The following is a 19,383-nucleotide window of genomic DNA, read 5'->3' on the forward strand; positions in this document are numbered from 1 at the left end:
ATTAGGCTTAAAAAAATATTCTAATTTAAACCTATCACGACTAAAAATGCTTAAGCAATCACATTTTTAACTGGATTAGGTAAAATTGTAACAGCTGCGTTATATTTTCTAACATAAACTCACTGGACGGCACACAGTACCATGCAATGCATTGTAACAAGTTAAACAAAGTGCATAAGAAAACAATAATGAAACAGGGGCACATATTATTCCGCCGTTTGCGGGAGCCGGGGAAAATATTCATTACCAATTACAGATATCGGCCGATCCCTTTTCGTAAATAGCGAACAATACTGAGTGGAGATGCGTTCCTGACGAACCCACTGTTTTGTTTATCTCCAGTAACCGATCCCGCGTTACCATCGTCTCCAGTCACAGGTGACTCTGTTGTACTGCTGCCAACAATTTCTTTTTTATCATTGCCTTTACTTCTGTCAGATCCTCTGCCACCCTTTTCTCCTTTGTTACCAGCTGAGCTGTTGTCTGGTGCACTGCTGGGAATTCCTCTCTTTTCTTTGACGCTGTTTTTCGATGGCCTACCGCCCAATTCAGTGCGGATGGATTTTTCAGTTGTCGTTTCGCCTTTCAGACGGCTCTCGGTGAAGAAAGTAGGTCTAGTGTCTCCCATCATTGGATTCGCTTTTAGTTTTGACGGTGGTTTCATGAGCTGAGCGGGTTTGGACTGCTGGATAGCTTTTATTCCGCGGTTGATGACCTTTTCGCCATTTCCAGGTCCTGGTGGTTTGCCTCTGGTGCTACTGCTTGCGCCGGAAGGGCTCCTGATGGCAGATTTACCACTGGCAGCTCCCTTTTCTTGCTTTCTCCAGTTGCCCATGTTTAAGAATCTTCTTTCTCCATCCACACTGCTTGTAGATGTAACGATTGTGCCATTTTGAACACTACTGATGATTGGCTCACTACTTTTGATGGGGTTCTTTCCTCCGCTGGTAACCTTTTCGCCATTTCCTGGCAATATTTTTGGCTCTTTGACGACGCTTGCGATTGAACTTCTGACTGGTTTACTGGTGGACACGACGGTTGATTTCTTCGCACTGTTCACAGGAACACTGCTCACTTTGCCCGTGTTTATTCCCGATGGTCTTCTGTTGCCATTTCCATTCACTTCTGAATTGTTTCTTGGTGGAATGGGTTTCCGTTGGTTATTGTCTGGTTTACTCCTAGGTGATCCAGCGTTGCGGACGTTGGCTGGCAAATTTGATGGCTTTGGGCTGCTTCCGGAAGAACTTCTGGTGGTTTTGCTGCCAACAGATCCGTTTGCTTGCTGTACTCTGTTTGTCGAAGCTACCGGTGCTACTTTTCCTGCTCTTCTTCGATCTCCACTTGTCGGTTTCCCAGGTCTTGGGGTACCATTTCCTATTCTTCTTTGACCCATACTTCCGGAAGTGCTGCTAGAAGCGCCGTCTCCGGGAGTCTTATTCTCCTTCGTCTCCATAGCAACAGAGGACATTGTTTCCTTATTCTCCTTCTCCATATTAGCAACAGAAGACATGATTTCTTTAGTTACTTCAGGTTTCATCATTTCTGCGTTTTTGAGCATTTCGTCAACTTTTGACATTTCTCCGTTTTTGATCATCTCGTCAATTTTGATCATCTGAGCCATTTTGAGCATTTCGTCAATGGCAAGGCTCATCTCTTTACCGCTCATTGCGGATGAGATGACAGTGGCAGCCGAACCTGAGGTACTGCCATCAGTCACCTTCTCCTTTTCCATGGTAACCAATGACCCTGCCATAGCTGGGCTTTCTTTGGTGATATCTAATACACTTCCTTTGTTAGATGCATCTTTTTCCAGTTCATCGTCTTCGGATAGGACAACCTCTAAGATGTATTCACTATCTTCAGCGCTTCCTCCTACTTCAACACTGTCTTCTGCGTGTCAAAAGGAATAAAAATTGATTAGTTAATATTCTATTTTTGGATTTACTTTTAATTGTATACTTGTGCCAGTGTTGCTCATTTCGCTACTGCTTTTCCCGCTGTTGGATTTTTCGTCATCACTACCGGCACCTTCGCCATTCGTCACGGTTCCGTCCACACCCTTTAATTCTTCGTCTCCGGTTGCGTCTCCCACATCTGTTTCAACTTCTCCCATTGTTTCACCTTTTGATACTTCCATCTCAGATTCCATTTTTTCTTTTTTGACGTCGCCCATTTCGCCCATTTCTCCTTCTTTGATGTCGCCCATTTCACTCATTGTTCCAGTGTCAGTTGGTCCTTCTCCCATGGATTCACCGGTGCCTTTGGATCCAGTTTCACCCATAGTTTCTTCTTCTCCCATGGCTTCTCCACCACTCAAAGTGGAATCGACCATCGATTCACCTTTTGGTACTTCAATCATGGATTCCCCCTTTGATCCTTTTCCGCCCATTGGGTCTCCGCTGGTCACAACTGCATCGCTCGTGGTTCCACTGTTGCCTTTGGATCCTCCGTCGGCCACAGTTGATTCGCTGATGGACCCAATATTACCCTTGGACCCTTGCCCTTTACTGCTTGTTACGTCACTTCCACCGACGACTCCACCATCAGCTGCAGAGCCGCCCGTTGATTCGCTGTTACCTTTTGAGCCGGTGCTTTCACCGTTTCCATCTATAATGAACAACAGTTGGCGGTGATTAACGTTTTATGGAGAGTTGTAACTTTGCACGACTTACCACCTGCACCGCTGCTTCCTTGAAAGTGATCCTGTTCAATATTGTATCCGTCATCGTAAAATCCTCCATGCTGGGAACCATGATCTACATGGAAAGATGACACGATTAAGATAAGATCAGAACAAATAATTATAAAAATGATTACCGTCCTCGTATCCGTACACATTTCCGACATATTCAACACTGTAATCACTCCCATATTTGTTTCCGTAACGTTGACCTACAGCATAAGCCCATTTAAACCAATGATTACGCAATTATCCTCTTAAAATTCTTTTAGTAATCGTTGAATGCCTTACCTTTCTTCCCTTTTCCTAATCTTCCTCCATACGAAATGATTATGTATCCTGAATGATCCAATTAAATTTAAATTCTATACGCTCGTTCACAATCTAGTCCAATTGGATTTCTTACCATCATTATTGGCATAGTACTCGTCGCCTCCGTTCGAGCCTCCGTTTTCACTGCTGTCAGATCTACCACGTCCTTTTAGACCACCGGCTCGAATAGCAGGTCTAAATCGTTGCGGGGAAGGTCTGTTATTAGGCTGGATGTGACGGGTGTGTTTCTTTCCTTTGGTCTCGGCCAGCTCCAAATCTTCATCAACAGCCTCCTGGGCGTACGCCACGATAACTAAAGCCACGGCAATCATCAACACGACCTGATCAAATGAACGTTTTTATTGAGAGGGACAATAATCGAGTGGCACTAGGATCAGTTTAATTACTTTGGAAACAGCCATGATTTGCTATCGAATGTAATGAAATAAGAGGAGTTTAAAATGTCAGGGCCATTCGTGTCCTGTCAAACGTTGGTAACAATGTGACGATTCTATCGAAGAAACTCCCCTTTTATAAACAAACTTTGATTCCCCAAAGATGGTGGGCCGCAAGTGAAATTGCCATTGACATCCACTTTTTCCACGCACTATATACTTTCTCCACGTCAAATAAGCGAGTTGAAGAAAGCTGTCAGAGAAAACCAGACGGGATCCTCAACTAACAAACGGAAGAAAGTATACAAATGAACGAGTTTTGCCTAAACTAGGAATTTCATCCACAAAATATTCTGGTACGACTTGCTCCCCGATAATGAATTGGTATCGTCATTAATTCTTCATTTCGCAAGACGCATGCAATATTTTACTTCAGTCTTGATACTTGTTTGTTCATCATGCCCATTACTCAGATAGAATCAGATTAATGTTTCGAACAAAAAAGTTGACCAACAAGTTAGATTTCTACTTATAGCTGTTACGATTTGTCTATGCATTATTACTCAACTTTCACCATCTTAAAGAATTGATAACTTGTAACATTACAGACTTAACGAATAATTAAAGCCAAAACGATACTGATAAGCTATGAATCTGTCTTCGAACTATGACCCATACTTAAGTGAATATTCCAAACCATCACAACCATCACTTCGTAAAAATGTCTAAAGACACATTATGTAGAATTAGGTAAATTCTCATATGCTCGTACCAGTAAAAAACAGTAACTTACATTTGCCAGACCAATCCAGTTTTTCGTCCTTTTTCATGGGGGAAAAATCTCTTTGGTCTTATTATCAATCTGGTATTGGTCTAGCATCAATTTTCTCCGCCATATGTGTTCTCTCTTTGATTTGCCGTCAAGTCAAAAGTGAAAGAAAGTTGTCATGGCAGCTTTCTCGCGTTCCCTAGAAGCTGTCGAATTGTGAAATGTTAAATACACAGAGAGCCCACCCGGTTATAACTTTGGTTGGACGACAAGCAATATTTCGCATTTGCTTTAAATAATATTTGTTCAACAATAAATCAAATTACTTATATGAAAACACGTAACTGCAGCAGACTAATGCAGACGAATCGGCTCAATTCACCTCGTGGTAAAAAAATAATAAGGTCAGATAAATTCTCACGAACTTTCATATGCCCAGTTTTTTTGTCCATCGTTTTCCCAGATTTAAAAATATGATCTTTAATTAATAATACCTGTCTTGGTAGGGAGGCCAAATATAGGGTTTGTCGTCGTGGCGAAAGTGGGAGACGACTCGAGACGAATGCCTTCCTAATTATGGCACGGTGACGGTGTGGTCCTACCACCTTTTATTATTAGGCAGAAGCATTTCACTCAGCACTTGCCTTTTGATCATATCGTTGAGGAGAGAAAGTCCTCTGGCTTTCACTTCTTTATAGAAGCGTCAACAATCACAGCACCGGCCATAATCACATGGATGAATAGTGCAAACAAAATGGTCATAATTCCTTGTGAGGAGAGTGCCAATGGTCAGAGCTGAATTCGATAAACAGGCTTGTCTCCTTCGAAAAAGGCCATAGTTTTACATTTATAGTCTATTTCTTTCGTGTTTTTAAATGATGTGTTGCACAACCTCAGCAGTTTCAGTTTTTTCTGATGGACAGATCTACACGAGCGACTTTCTACTTTCTACATGCTAAACACAATGCTAATACACTGCTGTCATTTTTAGATATAGTCAAATGACGACTCTAGTCTCTGGTGTAAAAGGGTTGTTAAATAAATTCAAATTGACGGTTACCGTGATCGGATAGAAATCAAACAAACGGTTTGATGAATAAAATTTGTTGGAATATTTTTATTTCATTATTACTTTTATTTCATTCTTGTAACAGACGAGAATCAGTGAATTTTGATATATTTTTCTACATTCCGATTTCATGTTAAATGCGGTTAAATGTTAATGTCGAATAAACACTAAAACATATGATTTGATTTAAAGATTTTGAATAAATTTGTTTTTTATATCTTTTTATGTCATCTGAAAAGATTAACATCCGCACTCACTGCTGTCGCTACCACCTCCGTCTCCTCCATCTCCTTTTCCTCCTCCTCCTCCTCCACCTCCTCCGCCTTTTCCTCCGCCACTTCCGCCTCCACCTTTTCCACTTCCGCCACCACTTCCATAACCACTTCCTCCACTGCTACCGCTGTGGCCACTGCTACCGCTGCTACCACTGTACCCACTGCTGCCACTGCTACCACTGCTACCACTGTACCCACTGCTGCCACTGCTACCACTGTACCCACTGCTGCCACTGCTGTAGCCACTGCCTCCGCTGCTGTAACTGCCGCCGCTACTACCTATATTTAATTATTTATAAAAGTATATTAGAGTTGTAAAACAGTCTTATCAAAAACAGTATAATAATATCAAGGCACTCTTCCAAGGCTAAAAAGAAAATATAGACAACGATTTACTTGGCAATTAATTTAACAATTGAACATGCATTACATTAGAAATCTCACATTAAAATGCTTCGATTTGAAATAAACGCTAATTCTTAGTCAATCAAATTTTTTTTTATTTCATAAAAAATGTATTAATTTATTATTTTTGTTTATATATTTATTTTTATATTTTTAATAATATTTTTTTTATTTATGAAATAATAAATAAATAACTGTACCACGTACCATAACTCCCGCTCCCGCCGTAGCCTTTGATAAATCAATTAAACAAGGAAAATTTATTTGTAATACTATTAATATTGATTTAATGAATTTATTGATAACATGAATATTTTATAATATTTATCTATATTTTAAGAATGATTACCTCCTCCTCCATATCCACTCCCGCCGTAACTTCCAGCACCTCCCCCGTATCCTTTTGATTAATCAGCAATGGAACAAGGATCGAGATCAAAATTAATTTGAGAAATTAACTGTAGACAATCAATACCTCCTTTTCCCTTTCCTTTGCCCTTTCCTCCGCCGTATCCTCCATAGCCCCCGCCTCCATATCCATATCCCCCGTATCCTGAATATGAAACCAAGAAAAGAAACAGAATGATTGATTATTTGCCTTAACAAGTATAATTATAATTGTAAGTATAATTTCGTCAATAAATATTTACCGCCCCCGCCTCCTCCATAGCCCCCGCCTCCGCCGTAACTTCCGCTGTAACTTCCGCCTCCATAGCCCCCGCCTCCATATCCACCATATCCTCCCCCACCTCCATAATAACCATATTTCTTGGCTTTCGCTTCGACTGGTTGCAAATCCTGAGTTTGCATGAGTTTGCCTTGATTCTCATCGGCGCAACAAGCGCCCGCCCAAAAAATGGCGATGACCAGCGCAATCTATTTTCAACAAGGACAAACATTAGCAAACAAATATAAAACCGACAATTAATTTTTTAAAATTAAATCAAAATAGACAATACCTTTAAATTGTTCGTCATTCTCACCACGAATAGTTTGTTGTGTGGGCTCGAATGTTTTCGACTGCTGACAAACATTTGCTGGTCTTTATATATATGTACGTCCGCTATTTTTGTTGCGCAATGAAGTGACCGGCGTGAGAAATATACAAGAACAAACAAGTGAAAGGAAGTTTTTGGCAAAAAATTTGAATGCGCAATGTCGCCATTATCATATCCACCGAAGGAAACTATACCTGTTGAGATTTCTATAAATGTCTAAAGCTCGTGCTGATGAAATAGGTATTCATGTGTGAATTTTAAATGGAGAAACCGACAAACGAGTCTTTTTTCGGTACAGGGTTTGTCACGTTGACCGCGCGGTCGTTAACTGGCTATCGTTCAAGTAAATAGAACGTTCGAATTAACAACACACGAAGAAAAGTGTTTCGTCAAATGGCTATAGCTCCTCAAATGGCGACGTGAACTTTCTTACCTTCCACGCGTCAGTCCCTTTAACGAGTGTCAACCCCTTAGAGTCACGAGCGGTGGAGAAATCGCTTAAATTGTTGCGACTGCGCAAATCACGATTAATTTTATTGCTAAATTATAATACACTAGACAATAAATTCAAAATGTTTATTGACCCCATTTGTTTTTTACCGAGTTCATTCAAAGAGAATACACATTGCAAATAAATAAATTCGAGTTGAAAAATATGAAATTCGATCTGGAAGATTTGTGCGGAAGTCAATCAATTAACGGCCGGATTCTTCGCTCGATCCGCCGCCACCACCTCCGCCTCCTCCGCCACCTCCTCGCCCCCCATATCCACCTCCTCTTCCGTATCCTCTGCTTCCTCCGTAGCTTCGATGTCCACCTGATAATCGATTGAAACAATTTCAAAAATTAGTTTCTTTTTTTTTTAAATTAGGATTATATAATTTGCTCATTACCCTTCTTCTTGTATTTGTACTTTCGCTTGTAATAAACTTTGTATTTCTTCTCATCCGTCGCCAAATCCGGCGAAAGGATCGACCCCAAATCGCTGGTCTCTTCAGCGACGGCTAATTCGTGAGCAACGGGATCGGCACTTTCCATGGCGTAAGCCACGGCCATTAGGACCGCAAGGATCAACACAATCTATTAGAGAACAATTAAAATAAGCCTTATTAATACAAGTGGAAAAAGGACAATGAATTATGTTGACAACTTACTTTAAATGAACCCATTTTGTTAAAGGGTCGGTGTTACTTTGCAATCACGCGATAACGCAGTTGCTCGACTAAACACGATTTAATGATGAATATATCACGACAGATTCAACACTGAGCAGCTGGTTGTGATGTGATGAAAGAAATCGGAGCAGGCCCCTATTTATATTCCCCAGCCATTTCTGCATTTCACTATTGGGATAACGATTAAACCACCAGTTATCCTTCATTGATGATTTGACAGCTTTGAACATTTGGTTTTCCAAGGTGTCATCAAGGCCGAGTGAAGGGAAAGTTCAACTATAAAAACAAAATAATATTAAAACTGTTTTGCAGGTTAACCAAATTTGATGTCTATAAGGTCACTACATACCTACCTGTGTGAACCTCAATTTTTTCACGGTCAGACATTAGCCGGTTCACCGTGACGTGTACTTTTAGGCCAGTTTTACTTCCAATTCCGAAATTTGAAAGTCTCCAATTTGCTATTCCCAAGGAACCTGGTAAAAACAAACAACGCCATACGTGTCAATTCTATTATCTGGTGGAGAAATCAGACCTGCATAATAGTGGCACAAGTTTATCAAACAATCAAAGAAAAACAAAAATGTACACAGACCGACCGGTTTTTCTGTTATAGAAGTCTGTCCAAAATCAACTTCTATACGACTCTGATGAATTTCTCATTTGGCTCATATAAACTAATATAAGAACCTGATGGTCACAATCAAAATTCGTGGCGTGTTAAAACCTTGTCTTTGAAATGCTCAACAGCTGATCTTGAAAATATAGGTCAAACGTAGTATTTTTCAATGGTATTTCTGTTACACTTTTTTCTAAAATGTTTCGGTCATGTATTCAACGTAAATTCCAGCAGCACACGACAGCAGCCACACACGAAATCCACAGTCATCAGCTGAGATTTGTTCCCATTAAAAAAGAAATAAACAGAAGAAGAAACGAGCGAAAATCGCATGTGATAAGTGAATCAAAATTGCCGCAAAATTGTACGCGGCCGGATTTGAACAGAAAAACATTTTTTGCGAGGGGCTGTGTGATTAAAGAAAAATATAGAAACAATTATTCATAGAGAAGAGGTGCTGGGTGACGTGATGGTAATAGAAGGAATATGTAATAACAAGAAAAAGAAATTTGTGTTAGGGACAACAATTAAATTCCCCATCAATTCAATGATAAAGAATTTCTAAACGTATAGACGCGAAGTGAATGGAAAGTTAGTGACATAATTAGTAGTGCCAGCCTACCAATCACCTGCATATGTATCAATAGTCTGCGTGCGGTCGACGACGACAGGGAAAATTAATAAAAAAATAAACGAATCAAAAAGGAGCTAGAAACATAATACAATCGTGGAGAGAAAGAGAAAAGACGGACGCTGAATAGTAAAGACAGTACATTTATATAAATCGGACTGGGGTGTCTGTCGTATTATCATTCATATCTCTATACATTTTACTGCTGCTGGCGCGTGATCCTTTCTGACGTCGGACATACAAATGGACACACCCTTATTGCTCCCGAACCCGCGATATGATGACAAAAAACTTTTAAAAAACAAACAGGAAATTGCGCAATGACATGTACACGTACAGTTTTTAAAAAACACTTGGAAAAAATATAGGATCATCTTTTTTTTTTGTTATTTCATTCCAGCACCGCATCGTTGCCAATCTCCAATTCCGGTCTGAATTGGAGCGTTTTCTTCCGTCGGAACAGGTGCGATGGATCGAAATTAGGCGAAACACAAATTAAGGAGCTGCTGACGTGATGATGTTGAGACTAGAGACGGCGGCACGTGATCTGCACGCATCTCGCTCCTCCAAAAATATTCAAAAAATTTATCTTTCTTTGTTTTAATTATATGCTACACTCTTTTGTATTTTTGTTTGTTTGTTTTCTCTTTTTTAAAAATGGATCCCGTCAATAGAAATGATGGTCCTTGTCGGAGATTAAGAGAAGGCAATGTGCGAAATCCAATCGGTGGTGTACGACACTCGATGGTAGATGCCCGGCTGGCCGTTTTGGGCGCACGAATAACCGGCCGAGACGATGCCCACCAATTCCCATCGTCCGCTCTGTTGCAACATCAACGGACCACCCGAATCTCCCTGTTGAATTAAATTAAATTGAATAAAATATTAAATTGATTAAAATTGATTTACAAGTCATATTAGTTGAATTGATTATATACCTGGCAGGAATCTTTGCCTCCGTTGCGATATCCGGCGCACATCATCTCGTCGTAGATGATGACGTTGATGCCCTTGGACGAGTGCCAGTCCTCACACTGTCGGTTGTCGATGATGGGCACGTCGACCACCTGCAGCGTCTTGGGTCGAACGCGGGAACCTGATGGCATCAGCAGAAGCCAATTTTTAAAATTAAAACCTAAAATTAGGAATTTTGATTTGTCCATTCTCCCCCGTCGAATCAACCAGCAGAAATCATTCAGAAATCATTTGTTGATTCAGTTTAGTTATGGTTATAGAGTGTCGACCTGCTTGCATGGCTCCCCATCCGGCTGCCCAGGCGTATTCGCCCAGGAAATCGTCGCCCTTCTCCGGCAGACAAATGGGTGAAATGTGCGGCTCGTAAGGGACGTAGCGGTCCAGTCGGAGGACGGCCACGTCGTAGCGATCGGCTTGCGGCGTGAATTTGAAATACGGATGGACGTGAATCTCGGCAACGCCCACCTGGACGGGCGACAGCGGCTCGACGTCGGAATTGAGCGAATACTCGCCCAGCGTGATCTTGACTTGTTCCGCTTTCGCCCTGTGTATTATATTAAATTAAAAGAACAAAAATGGATGAGTCATCGTGAAATGGTGTTGCGCAATTCCACTCATAGAGAGAAATTCTATAGAGCTAGAGAGAAGACATGATGATGATAATAATAAGGAAGTGGGTGAACATTATTAGCCGCAATGTGGGGCATCAAAAAACGAGAGATGAGATGAGACGCACCTGGCGACGCAATGGCCGGCCGTGACGACGTAATAATTGTTGAGCAAAGAGCCACCGCAACGACTCGATCCGATCCGAATGTACGCCTAATTCAAAATTTCAAAACTTTATATTTCTTTCATCTTTAGAATAAAAGTAATAAAAAGAAAATTGTAGCAATTTAGTTTTTACCTGCCAGGGAAAAGTACCGAAACCGGCCTCGTCTCCTCCGACGATTCGCCTTTGAGCAGTGTCTGTCCGCTGCAACGTCGTCCCGCATTCTACACGCATTTCCATTTGGCCAGCCAATCGAGAGAGAGACAGAGAATGAGAGAGAAAAGAACCAGACCAAATCAGAACAAAACAATTGACAAATCGTCTTCTCTCAAACGCTCTCGCCCCCCTCGCCAAACTTTCTTCTTTCTTCTCTTTCATTTCAAATTAAAATAAATAAATAAATAAATAAAATGGGGGAATCAAATGTCTAGAAATGTGGTCAAGCCCGACACTTTTTAAAAAAGGAAAAAAACCAATTAGAATTAGGAAATAAAGTGGTGAATCAACTGCAAAAATCGTAAAACATATCCGACAGATGACGCAACTGTCTGCAACCAGTTTGAATCAATGTCGAATCGGAATTATTTTAATAATAATTGATAGGTAGGATTAAATAAGAGTGCGTATTTCAAAGCGGGTTAGTACAGTGTGTGGTGGTGTTAGTCGATGATGAGGATAAAGATGATGAGAAATTTCAAAAAAAGGTTAGAAGGTGAAGAATAAATAAGTGGATCAATGAATTGAGGGTATATAGTGATGGGTGTGGTGATGGTGAGCGGTGGTGAGCGGTGAGGTTGTGATGCGCAATTGAACTTAAACATTTTCAGGAAAACAAAGAAAGTCATTTCTAATAAATTTCATTCCTTTTCCGGTCCAGTTCAAGTGTGAAACTACGAGGCGTATATAAGTGAAATTAATTTGGTTTAAGGGTTTCTTTTTTTTAACTATTGGTGGGGGTTTGTTTTATTTTGTTTTTTATTTTGTTTGGTATTTTTGTGTGTTTTTGTGTGGTGAGAAACTACGTACGGGCGTCGCTTCTGACGGGTCCGTACGACACGACGGGATGTTCGAGTGAGTCGACGTAGGGCGTGGGCGGCTCCGGACTGATGCCCGGCCGATGGCAGCAGGCGAACAGGAACCCACCGCAGCTCTTCTGGATCAGACCGCCCGTCAACCAGCACAGCAGGAAGAACTCGCACGAATCCGTGTAGCAAATCTTGGAGTCGCCAAAGAAGATCCGACGGTTGCTCTCCGACACTTTTGTTTCGAGCCATTTTTTTTGGGAGTAGGGTTTGTTTTATTTTTCATTTTTTATTTTTCAAGTGAAAATTTTGTTTTTGTGCAATTTGTTTTTTTTTCAATTAATTTGGCGGAGGAATTTTTTGAGATAAAAACAAGTAAACAAAAGTGGGTGTGGTATAGTGGTGATGGTGATGGTGGTGATGGTGTGATGATGGTTTTTGGGTGGGGTGGAGGGGTTTCGGGTGTCATATGGTCCAGGTATCCCCACATCACGCAAACACGCAGGCACACACACACACACGGAAAGGACAACGTTACAACAAACAAAATTATTAAATTTTAATTCATCCCTAAAATCCAATTTTTTAAATTTTAATTTTTAATTTTTTGAGTGGTGGTGGTGTCGAATCAGCGTGTGTGCGTTATTTCTGTTTGTGTGTGTGTCATAATTTTTACGATTAATTTCTTCTTACCCACCCCTTTGTTTTTGGCATGCTGCTGATTTCAATCAACTTGGAAAAAATTAAATTTCACACAAACAGCTACTCGTAAATAAATAAATAAAACAGTTAACGTTCAGAGGCCCCTATACAGACAACAAACAAAAAAGTGCTGAGCGGGAAAATTTGAAAAAAAAAACGAGCAGCGATGACCCACTTTCCATTCCATCCGCCGGGTGGCCCATTATATGACATCAAGTGGAAGGGAAATACTCAATTTTTAATTTTTTTAATTTGGCAAAAAGATGTTATCCCCTCCCCATTTCTATTCACAGTCTGAGGATGTCATCATAATAATAATAATAATGGAGAAATGGATGGGAATTTCCCACTCAAAATAATTCAAATCAAAATAAAGAAAAAGTTGTCGGAGATCGACACTCACGTTCGTTGTTGCGAGGTGACTGGAGATGGCCGTCGACTCCCAGGTAAAGATTGGGGTGATGGTCCGGCTGCTGTTTGGCCGGAAGCTGGAAATTGGGCGGCGGCGGAGGTGCGCCCATGAAAGTCGAAGGGGTCGGTGGGTAGCGGAAATTGTTGAAGCGGCCGGGCTGGATGGCGAACGGCGGCGGAGGTGGCGGCCGCTGTCTGGCCATCTGAGCCAGCCGGTTCATCGTGTGCGGATCGCGCAGTTGCCTCAAATTGGACATCCGCTTCATTAAATTGACGGGCGAAATTTCGGCACTCCCGTTGTTGGTCAGGTCGAATTGCAAATCCAACAGTTGGCGCAGATCCGATATGACCTGTTGAAATAATTCCGGAATTTTTAGATCAAAGCGGATGCAATTCCGGAATTAAATTTTTGGGGTATACCTGTTCCTGATCGAGAGGTCGATCGGGTTCGTGTTGAGCTGCGACGAGGATGGCTGTTGATGCCATCAGCAGGTAACAAGTGGCCAGCGATAGCCACGGGTGATTATTCCTTCCGGTTGGAGACATGGTCGTGAGTTGACTGGACTGGCGGATGTGATTGCAAACGGTTCCGTTTTCGTAGAATTTTTTGGGGGGTTGATTTCGGGTTGACAATGGAAAACTCGTCCGCCTGGTTCAAATAGAAAAAGAAAAGAGAAAATGAATTTGGTGTTGTGGTGGGTGGCCGGAATAGACAGGAACGAGAAAATGGAGCAAGCAGGAAGTCAAGGGAGGGGAAAGCCAAACAATTGGAGGAGGAAGACGGAAGGAAAAATTGTTTCGAGAAAGTTGAAGGGTCACGTCCTCGCCGTGGGGCTGCGCCCATCGAAGGGGAAAGCCCATCCGAAATGATTCGGATTCTTCCCTCATTCCGATCCTCCGCACGCCTCAGTGGGTTAAAACAGATAAAAACCCTTGGAACAAACACAAGGGGGGGGATGACGACTGTGCAGCCCCAACCAAATGAAATCAACTCGAAACTTGGGAATTCTAATGAGAGAGAGAAAAGGAGTCGAGAGTCCAGCCGAGTCCAGCCGAGCGGAGCTTTTTAACCAAACACAACTCGACGGGATTCCACTTTTTTGTTGTTTTTTGTTGTTAAATTTTTATTTTAAAATGGAAATTTCTCCTTCCATTAGAAGAGAAAGGAAGGAAGAAGAAGAATTTCTTGGTGGTGCTGGTGACCTCATTGGGTGAAAACTTTCTCCTCTTCTTTCTATCACGGCAACTGGATGATCTCTGCTGGATCTTGTAGTACAATTGGATGCGAAAATCAACGTGGTCAAGCGATTGAATAATAGACGGACGGATGAGAGATAGAGAATCATCCAGTCGTTCATCCAGCGCTGGCATTGCTGCCCAGCAAATGTGCGTGCATCTACGACGGTATGCAACTGCGATAGGGACGGACGGATGGAAACGGTATGGAACTAGGTCAGCCCGGCAGACGGTGACACAGTTCTGCTGCAGTTGATGATGGAGCTGCTGGGCAAGAAGGGGGGGGGGGGCATCAGCTATATAGTAGTGGGTATATAGTCAGTAGTATTTCTTCTTCTCCGCCAGAGGGGTGAAAAGAGAAAACGACTCTAAGACTCTTCTCGTACTATTCTCTCCTTTTTTCTAGCCCAGCAGCAGCAGCACCTACACACGTTTAAAGGTCCCACCTCCTCTTTCTTTCTTTCTTTCTTGTTTTCTTGTCTCAACTCTCCGCCCACCTTCACCTGAGAAATTTCTCCCCCCCCCCCTCAAATCCCCTTTTAGTTTTTCTTCTTCTTCCTCTTTCCATTGAGTTTGGTATAGCCGTGCCCTACCTAAATAAGATTGGGAATAACTCAACGACGACAACTTTCTCCCTTTTCTTTTTCTCTTTTCTCTTTTATCCCATTGGGAAACCAAAAAAAAAAAAGATCAAAATGTCACCTCCAATATTCATTTCCCAGGTACAGCAAAGTTCTAATCAATTCGATTTAGTCTAGTCCATCTCATCATCCGAGTGTCATTCCGTTTTTCTTATTTTCTTTCTTTCCGTCTTCCTCGTGAGTTATAGTGCGCCACTTGTGTTTCGGGAGTCGGGGTTGGCCTCACATGCGACCGACCACGGCAGCCGCCCGACACCGCACCCCCCCCCACCGACAAAATTCGTCCCATGAACGACGCCGCCACCGCGTGAGTGAGCCGAAAAAAGAAAAATGACAGATGGCACGTTGGCTTGTTTGATGGACATCGCCATAGAATAGATAGAATATGTGTGTCTCTCTCGTTTCTATCTAGGCTAATGACGGCCATAGTTAAATGAGGAACCCTCAAGAGCAGTCGAGCGGCGACGCATCATCAACACACACACGGCGCGTGCTGCCTATATTCTATCCTGTAGTATAGTCTAGATAGACGTACCCACGTACCTATATATCTGCATGCAGGTGATGATGTATAATAATAAACAAAGACACGTATGCGAGTCTAGCACAGCCGGAGCGGCAGCACGGGAAGGAAAAAGGAACTCTATAACCAACTAACCCACTTTTTATATTTGCCAGGCTGGATGGATGGAAGTGACGATTCAAATGGTGATGATGTCAAATATAAAAAACAATCGGATGAGACACCCAACAGGTCGTCCAACTCACCTCCGCCATATTCATTTTAAAAGGGGAAATTCAATTTCTGAATTGAATGGAAACAGAAAACTTACCAGACGCAAATGTTGACACGGCGATGATTGGGGATTGTTCAGCAATCGGATGCAACACTAAGCGATGAATCCATCAGTCGATTTTGATTGTAATAACAAGAGTCCAGTCACTCAATAATAATATCCTCAGCTTTCGGTAATGTCCAGTCCAGGTAGGAAACACTTAATTCTTTTTTTTTTAAACTGTCCAACTGTTGATAGCACCTTTTTCGAAAAAAAATGAAAAGTGTTTTGTCGTCGCTATGGAGGTGTAAGGAGCTGATGCTGGGGCGTTGTGCTGTTTGTTTGTCCAAGGAAGGAGCGCTGAGGAGCGACTGCGAGTGTCGAGTGTCCCCCTACAGCTGCTGCCACTAACTCAACTCAACTGCCGCACACTCTAGACAGTCGCCTTGTCTATATGCAGTACTACTAGTAGTAGCACTCGGGCGTTTCTTTCTCTTTTTGGATCTTTTCTCCGCCTAGCTCTACCGCACACACACGCTGACACACACGTTGACTCTTGTTCTTTCTCCCAGTGCTAGTGGGTGGGCCAATGTTTTCTATATCACAAGAGGAGCGTGCGGGAAGGAGCTAGGAGGAGGAGGCCCTGCTGCTGTAGTCGCGACCGGCTCGACTGTCGGCCAAAGACTGAAAGACTCGACAGCCGAGCAAAAGGGAGAAAAGCCCTTGGAAGAAAATAACCCATCGACACAGCTGATGGGCAAAAGCCAGCCAGCAGGGCCCTATAGCACTAGTATAGAAGAGTGCTGCTGCTGGTGGATATCAAGAGACCCACTTTCTTCCATCAGCACAGCGACCGACAGGCAGGATGAGCCGCAGAAAGAAAGAAAAAACATTTTCTCTTTTCTCTTCTCTTCTCTTTCTCTCGGTGTATCTTCTACCAGCGCTATATTGACAGGCAAAAACATTTCGGGCTCTCCTTGATCAATTGTTAATAATAATCGAATAACAACATTTCGCGTATACGGTCATTGGAACGGCAATTTCTTTTCTAGAGATGAAATTATATGATACACAGTCGCAATAATATTTCTTTGATCAAAATCATGGGTGTGGTGGGTGGGTAATGTCGAGGAAATGATAGGGAAAAGAGAAAGTGTGTCCGATATCTTTCAGATCAATTGGCATTAACGGAGAGAGACAGACATGTGTCATATCTCTATAAATGAATTGCTCGTTTCAAGTCCAATTCTCCTGTTGTGGCAAGAGGAAATAGCCTTGCCATTTGGCCATTTCCATCTGATTTGGTTTGTTATTTTACATCCGTGTCCTGTCACTTTCACCTCATTTCCCCATCACATCGCCCCATTGCTTTGGTCATTTTTCAAACGTCAATTTGACGGTCTACATTTCACCCGTTTTCACTTGTGAAATCCGCCGTTGTGTCGGGCAACATTTTCATTGATTAGAAAACTATAAGGCAGGAAATTCAGACGGCCTTATATAAAATGACAATTCAGATGACGGAGCCAAAGGTGACGACATTTGCCACAATTTTCTTTCGGCTCTCTCTCTACTCTACGTGACATGACGTGTAGGGTCTATATAGGCTAGCCGCACTCAGACAATATTACGCCGACTGTATAACATCAGATGGATATAATTTAGTGTCCTATATATTTCGACTCTTTTTTTTTTCTTATTTTGTTATGACTGACTGATGTTGGCTCCTTTTCTTTTATGAAGTCGAAAAGGGAATAAAATAGAAAAAAGAAAGAAAAACACCTGTTGCGCCTTTGCTCACGGTAGCGTGATATGCCAGTCACCCGCCGAACGACGATGGATAATGCAGCGCACACAGCACTCCCGTCGTATATTCAATGACGACCTCATTCGCCCGGCCAACTTGGATTATTAATATCTGAAATGTATATAATAATAGCAGAAGCTATACAACCACCCACGACATTGACCACTTTGAACCGGAGATATGGACATGGTTATTGCTTTTAAAAAATTAAAAAAATGATTTGGAATAATCCGAAAATGAATTCTTTGAAGCGCAAAAGAGAGAGAAAGATGATTTGATATGCACTACACAAGAGAGCGGGAGAGAAAATAGATGACGATATAGTTTTAATTGGTATGCGTGTTGCGGTGGTGGTGGTGGCGGGAAGCCGAGAAAATTCAAAAAAACGATCATCGGGAAAACCAGGAAATGAAAAAAGGGAAATGATGAAAAATCGACGAAATGGACAAGAAGAAGAAAAAGCAGAGAGAGATTTTTGTGTGTGTTTGAGGATGTAGAGCGATGTGTAAGAGTCGACCTACTTTCACCGGCTATAGACTCTCTTCGTACCTTGTACATTTATTCCACACCAAGTGTGTTTTTATTTTTATTTATTTACATTTGCACTTTTTTTTTCACTTATTACGGGTCTTGTATACTCTTCTTTCACCGATTATGTCATTAAGAGACCCATTTTATTTGCTTGGCGTGGTTTAACAAGGAAATATAGCCACTCTGAATACTATGGCGGTAATGACGGGCCCCGATAAAACTGTCAAAAACCAACACGGAGAGTTTCAACAAAGAAAATGAGATGGGCGCAACTCATTCAACCCAAAACGATGTGGACGATGGAAAAGGAAAAAATAACATTTCACTTTCCAGCAGCTCCATTTTCTATTTATTTATTTTTATTTATTTTCCAGGGCAATTAAAAAGCTCTTCTTTTGATCGTGGCCGCAGTGAAATAATGAAACTCTCTCCGGCTGGAAGGAATTTTCCCAGGTGGAAAAAAAAAGGAAATCCAATCTGATTCACATTTGGCCAAAACAGGTGTGTCTGTTGTATCTGCTAGGGTATACAATTATAAACATTTCCCTTCTTCTTCTTCTTATTGCGCAATTATTCCAAGAAGATGTTGGCATCAATAAGATGCTAAAAAAACAACATTTCATCCCAGAGTGATTGAGATTGACTGCCGGGCATAAACAAAAAAGAAAAATCAAAAGAGTTACGGATGATCAAGGCATCCCCATTCTCCGACACTCATCGGTTTCCAGTCGAGTAGGAGAAAGTCTCTGATGGCGCTCTCAGCGGGAAAAGTTACTGCTGACCGGACCGAACGTACAACTATTACAACTACCTTGAGCTGTTCAAAAGACGGGTGGTTCCCAGCTGAAAACCCCATTTGCTTTTCACAATACAAAAACAGCGTATATCCAGTGTATAAGGCAACAGCTTAAAGCTCTTTTTAGTTTCGTTTCATTTTCTCGAGTTTTTCCCGCCCTGGAGCTGTGTCGACTTTCTCCATGGCCCAGTAAGTTTCTCAATTGGTTTACCTGGCGCATGTCTTTTGGCTTTTGATATTTTAACTCTCTTTCCTCTCTTTCTTTTTCATTTGATTCTTTGAAAAGACCCAGCGAATCATTTTGGGGCCCCGGGAAAAAAAGAGAAAAGAGCTGTGAACACTTGGCGTTATATTCTCTTCCACTGGTCTTAATATTATTATTTGTT

At 41.8% G+C, this 19,383-nt stretch overlaps 4 protein-coding genes across 6 annotated transcripts; all 4 read right to left on the reverse strand.

Annotated features, from left to right (window-relative positions):
- Nucleotides 1-80: 80 nt before the first annotated feature.
- Nucleotides 81-4,759, reverse strand: LOC124193387 (flocculation protein FLO11-like). Of its 2 annotated transcripts, XM_046587153.1 has the most exons (8): nucleotides 4,651-4,759; nucleotides 4,181-4,362; nucleotides 3,087-3,333; nucleotides 2,972-3,019; nucleotides 2,818-2,892; nucleotides 2,673-2,756; nucleotides 1,960-2,607; nucleotides 81-1,890 (listed from the first exon to the last, which is right to left on the reverse strand). In XM_046587153.1, the coding sequence occupies exons 3-8, from the start codon at nucleotides 3,322-3,324 to the stop codon at nucleotides 251-253; spliced, it is 2,733 nt and encodes a 910-aa protein (XP_046443109.1). In that variant the 5' UTR covers nucleotides 3,325-3,333; nucleotides 4,181-4,362; nucleotides 4,651-4,759; the 3' UTR covers nucleotides 81-250. The 2 variants fall into 2 exon arrangements, with proteins under 2 accessions (XP_046443109.1, XP_046443108.1); XM_046587152.1 differs by lacking the exons at nucleotides 4,181-4,362; nucleotides 4,651-4,759 and adding an exon at nucleotides 3,400-4,017.
- Nucleotides 4,760-5,258: 499 nt separating this feature from the next.
- LOC124193639 (glycine-rich protein DOT1-like) lies at nucleotides 5,259-6,924 on the reverse strand. The gene is made up of 6 exons (XM_046587564.1): nucleotides 6,865-6,924; nucleotides 6,556-6,781; nucleotides 6,381-6,458; nucleotides 6,255-6,305; nucleotides 6,113-6,136; nucleotides 5,259-5,779 (listed from the first exon to the last, which is right to left on the reverse strand). The coding sequence occupies exons 1-6, from the start codon at nucleotides 6,880-6,882 to the stop codon at nucleotides 5,466-5,468; spliced, it is 711 nt and encodes a 236-aa protein (XP_046443520.1). The 5' UTR covers nucleotides 6,883-6,924; the 3' UTR covers nucleotides 5,259-5,465.
- A 492-nt stretch (nucleotides 6,925-7,416) lies between these two features.
- Nucleotides 7,417-8,204, reverse strand: LOC124193320 (glycine-rich cell wall structural protein-like). The gene is made up of 3 exons (XM_046587082.1): nucleotides 8,058-8,204; nucleotides 7,797-7,983; nucleotides 7,417-7,720 (listed from the first exon to the last, which is right to left on the reverse strand). Exons 1-3 carry the CDS (start codon nucleotides 8,070-8,072, stop codon nucleotides 7,599-7,601), a joined length of 324 nt encoding a protein of 107 aa, XP_046443038.1. The 5' UTR covers nucleotides 8,073-8,204; the 3' UTR covers nucleotides 7,417-7,598.
- A 668-nt stretch (nucleotides 8,205-8,872) lies between these two features.
- LOC124193317 (serine proteinase stubble-like) lies at nucleotides 8,873-16,647 on the reverse strand. 2 transcript variants are annotated; one of them, XM_046587074.1, is made up of 9 exons: nucleotides 15,921-16,647; nucleotides 13,631-13,859; nucleotides 13,203-13,560; nucleotides 12,102-12,332; nucleotides 11,211-11,299; nucleotides 11,040-11,125; nucleotides 10,573-10,847; nucleotides 10,267-10,424; nucleotides 8,873-10,183 (listed from the first exon to the last, which is right to left on the reverse strand). In XM_046587074.1, exons 2-9 carry the CDS (start codon nucleotides 13,754-13,756, stop codon nucleotides 10,025-10,027), a joined length of 1,482 nt encoding a protein of 493 aa, XP_046443030.1. In that variant the 5' UTR covers nucleotides 13,757-13,859; nucleotides 15,921-16,647; the 3' UTR covers nucleotides 8,873-10,024. The 2 variants fall into 2 exon arrangements, with proteins under 2 accessions (XP_046443030.1, XP_046443031.1); XM_046587075.1 differs by lacking the exon at nucleotides 12,102-12,332 and having other exon boundaries at nucleotides 15,921-16,557.
- Nucleotides 16,648-19,383: the final 2,736 nt, after the last annotated feature.

Source organism: Daphnia pulex, chromosome 5 (assembly GCF_021134715.1).
Source record: "Daphnia pulex isolate KAP4 chromosome 5, ASM2113471v1".
Classification (NCBI taxonomy): Eukaryota; Metazoa; Arthropoda; class Branchiopoda; order Diplostraca; family Daphniidae; genus Daphnia; species Daphnia pulex.

Bases quoted from the DNA above. Each gene is read 5' to 3' on its own strand.
- LOC124193387 (XM_046587152.1), bottom strand. The intron at 3,020-3,086 runs GTAAGAAATCCA...TGGATCATTCAG, and splicing joins GTACTATGCCAATAATGATG to GATACATAATCATTTCGTAT. The intron at 2,757-2,817 runs GTAATCATTTTT...CTTTCCATGTAG, and splicing joins TGTGTACGGATACGAGGACG to ATCATGGTTCCCAGCATGGA.
- LOC124193639 (XM_046587564.1), bottom strand. The intron at 6,459-6,555 runs GTAAATATTTAT...TTTCATATTCAG, and splicing joins CTATGGAGGAGGCGGGGGCG to GATACGGGGGATATGGATAT. The intron at 5,780-6,112 runs GTACGTGGTACA...AATTAAATATAG, and splicing joins CGGCGGGAGCGGGAGTTATG to GTAGTAGCGGCGGCAGTTAC.
- LOC124193320 (XM_046587082.1), bottom strand. The intron at 7,721-7,796 runs GTAATGAGCAAA...ATCGATTATCAG, and splicing joins GTACAAATACAAGAAGAAGG to GTGGACATCGAAGCTACGGA.
- LOC124193317 (XM_046587074.1), bottom strand. From the start codon at position 13,756: ATGTCTCCAACCGGAAGGAATAATCACCCGTGGCTATCGCTGGCCACT. The intron at 12,333-13,202 runs GTGAGTGTCGAT...TCGAAACAAAAG, and splicing joins GTCACCTCGCAACAACGAAC to TGTCGGAGAGCAACCGTCGG. The intron at 11,126-11,210 runs GTAAAAACTAAA...ATTTTGAATTAG, and splicing joins TCGGTACTTTTCCCTGGCAG to GCGTACATTCGGATCGGATC.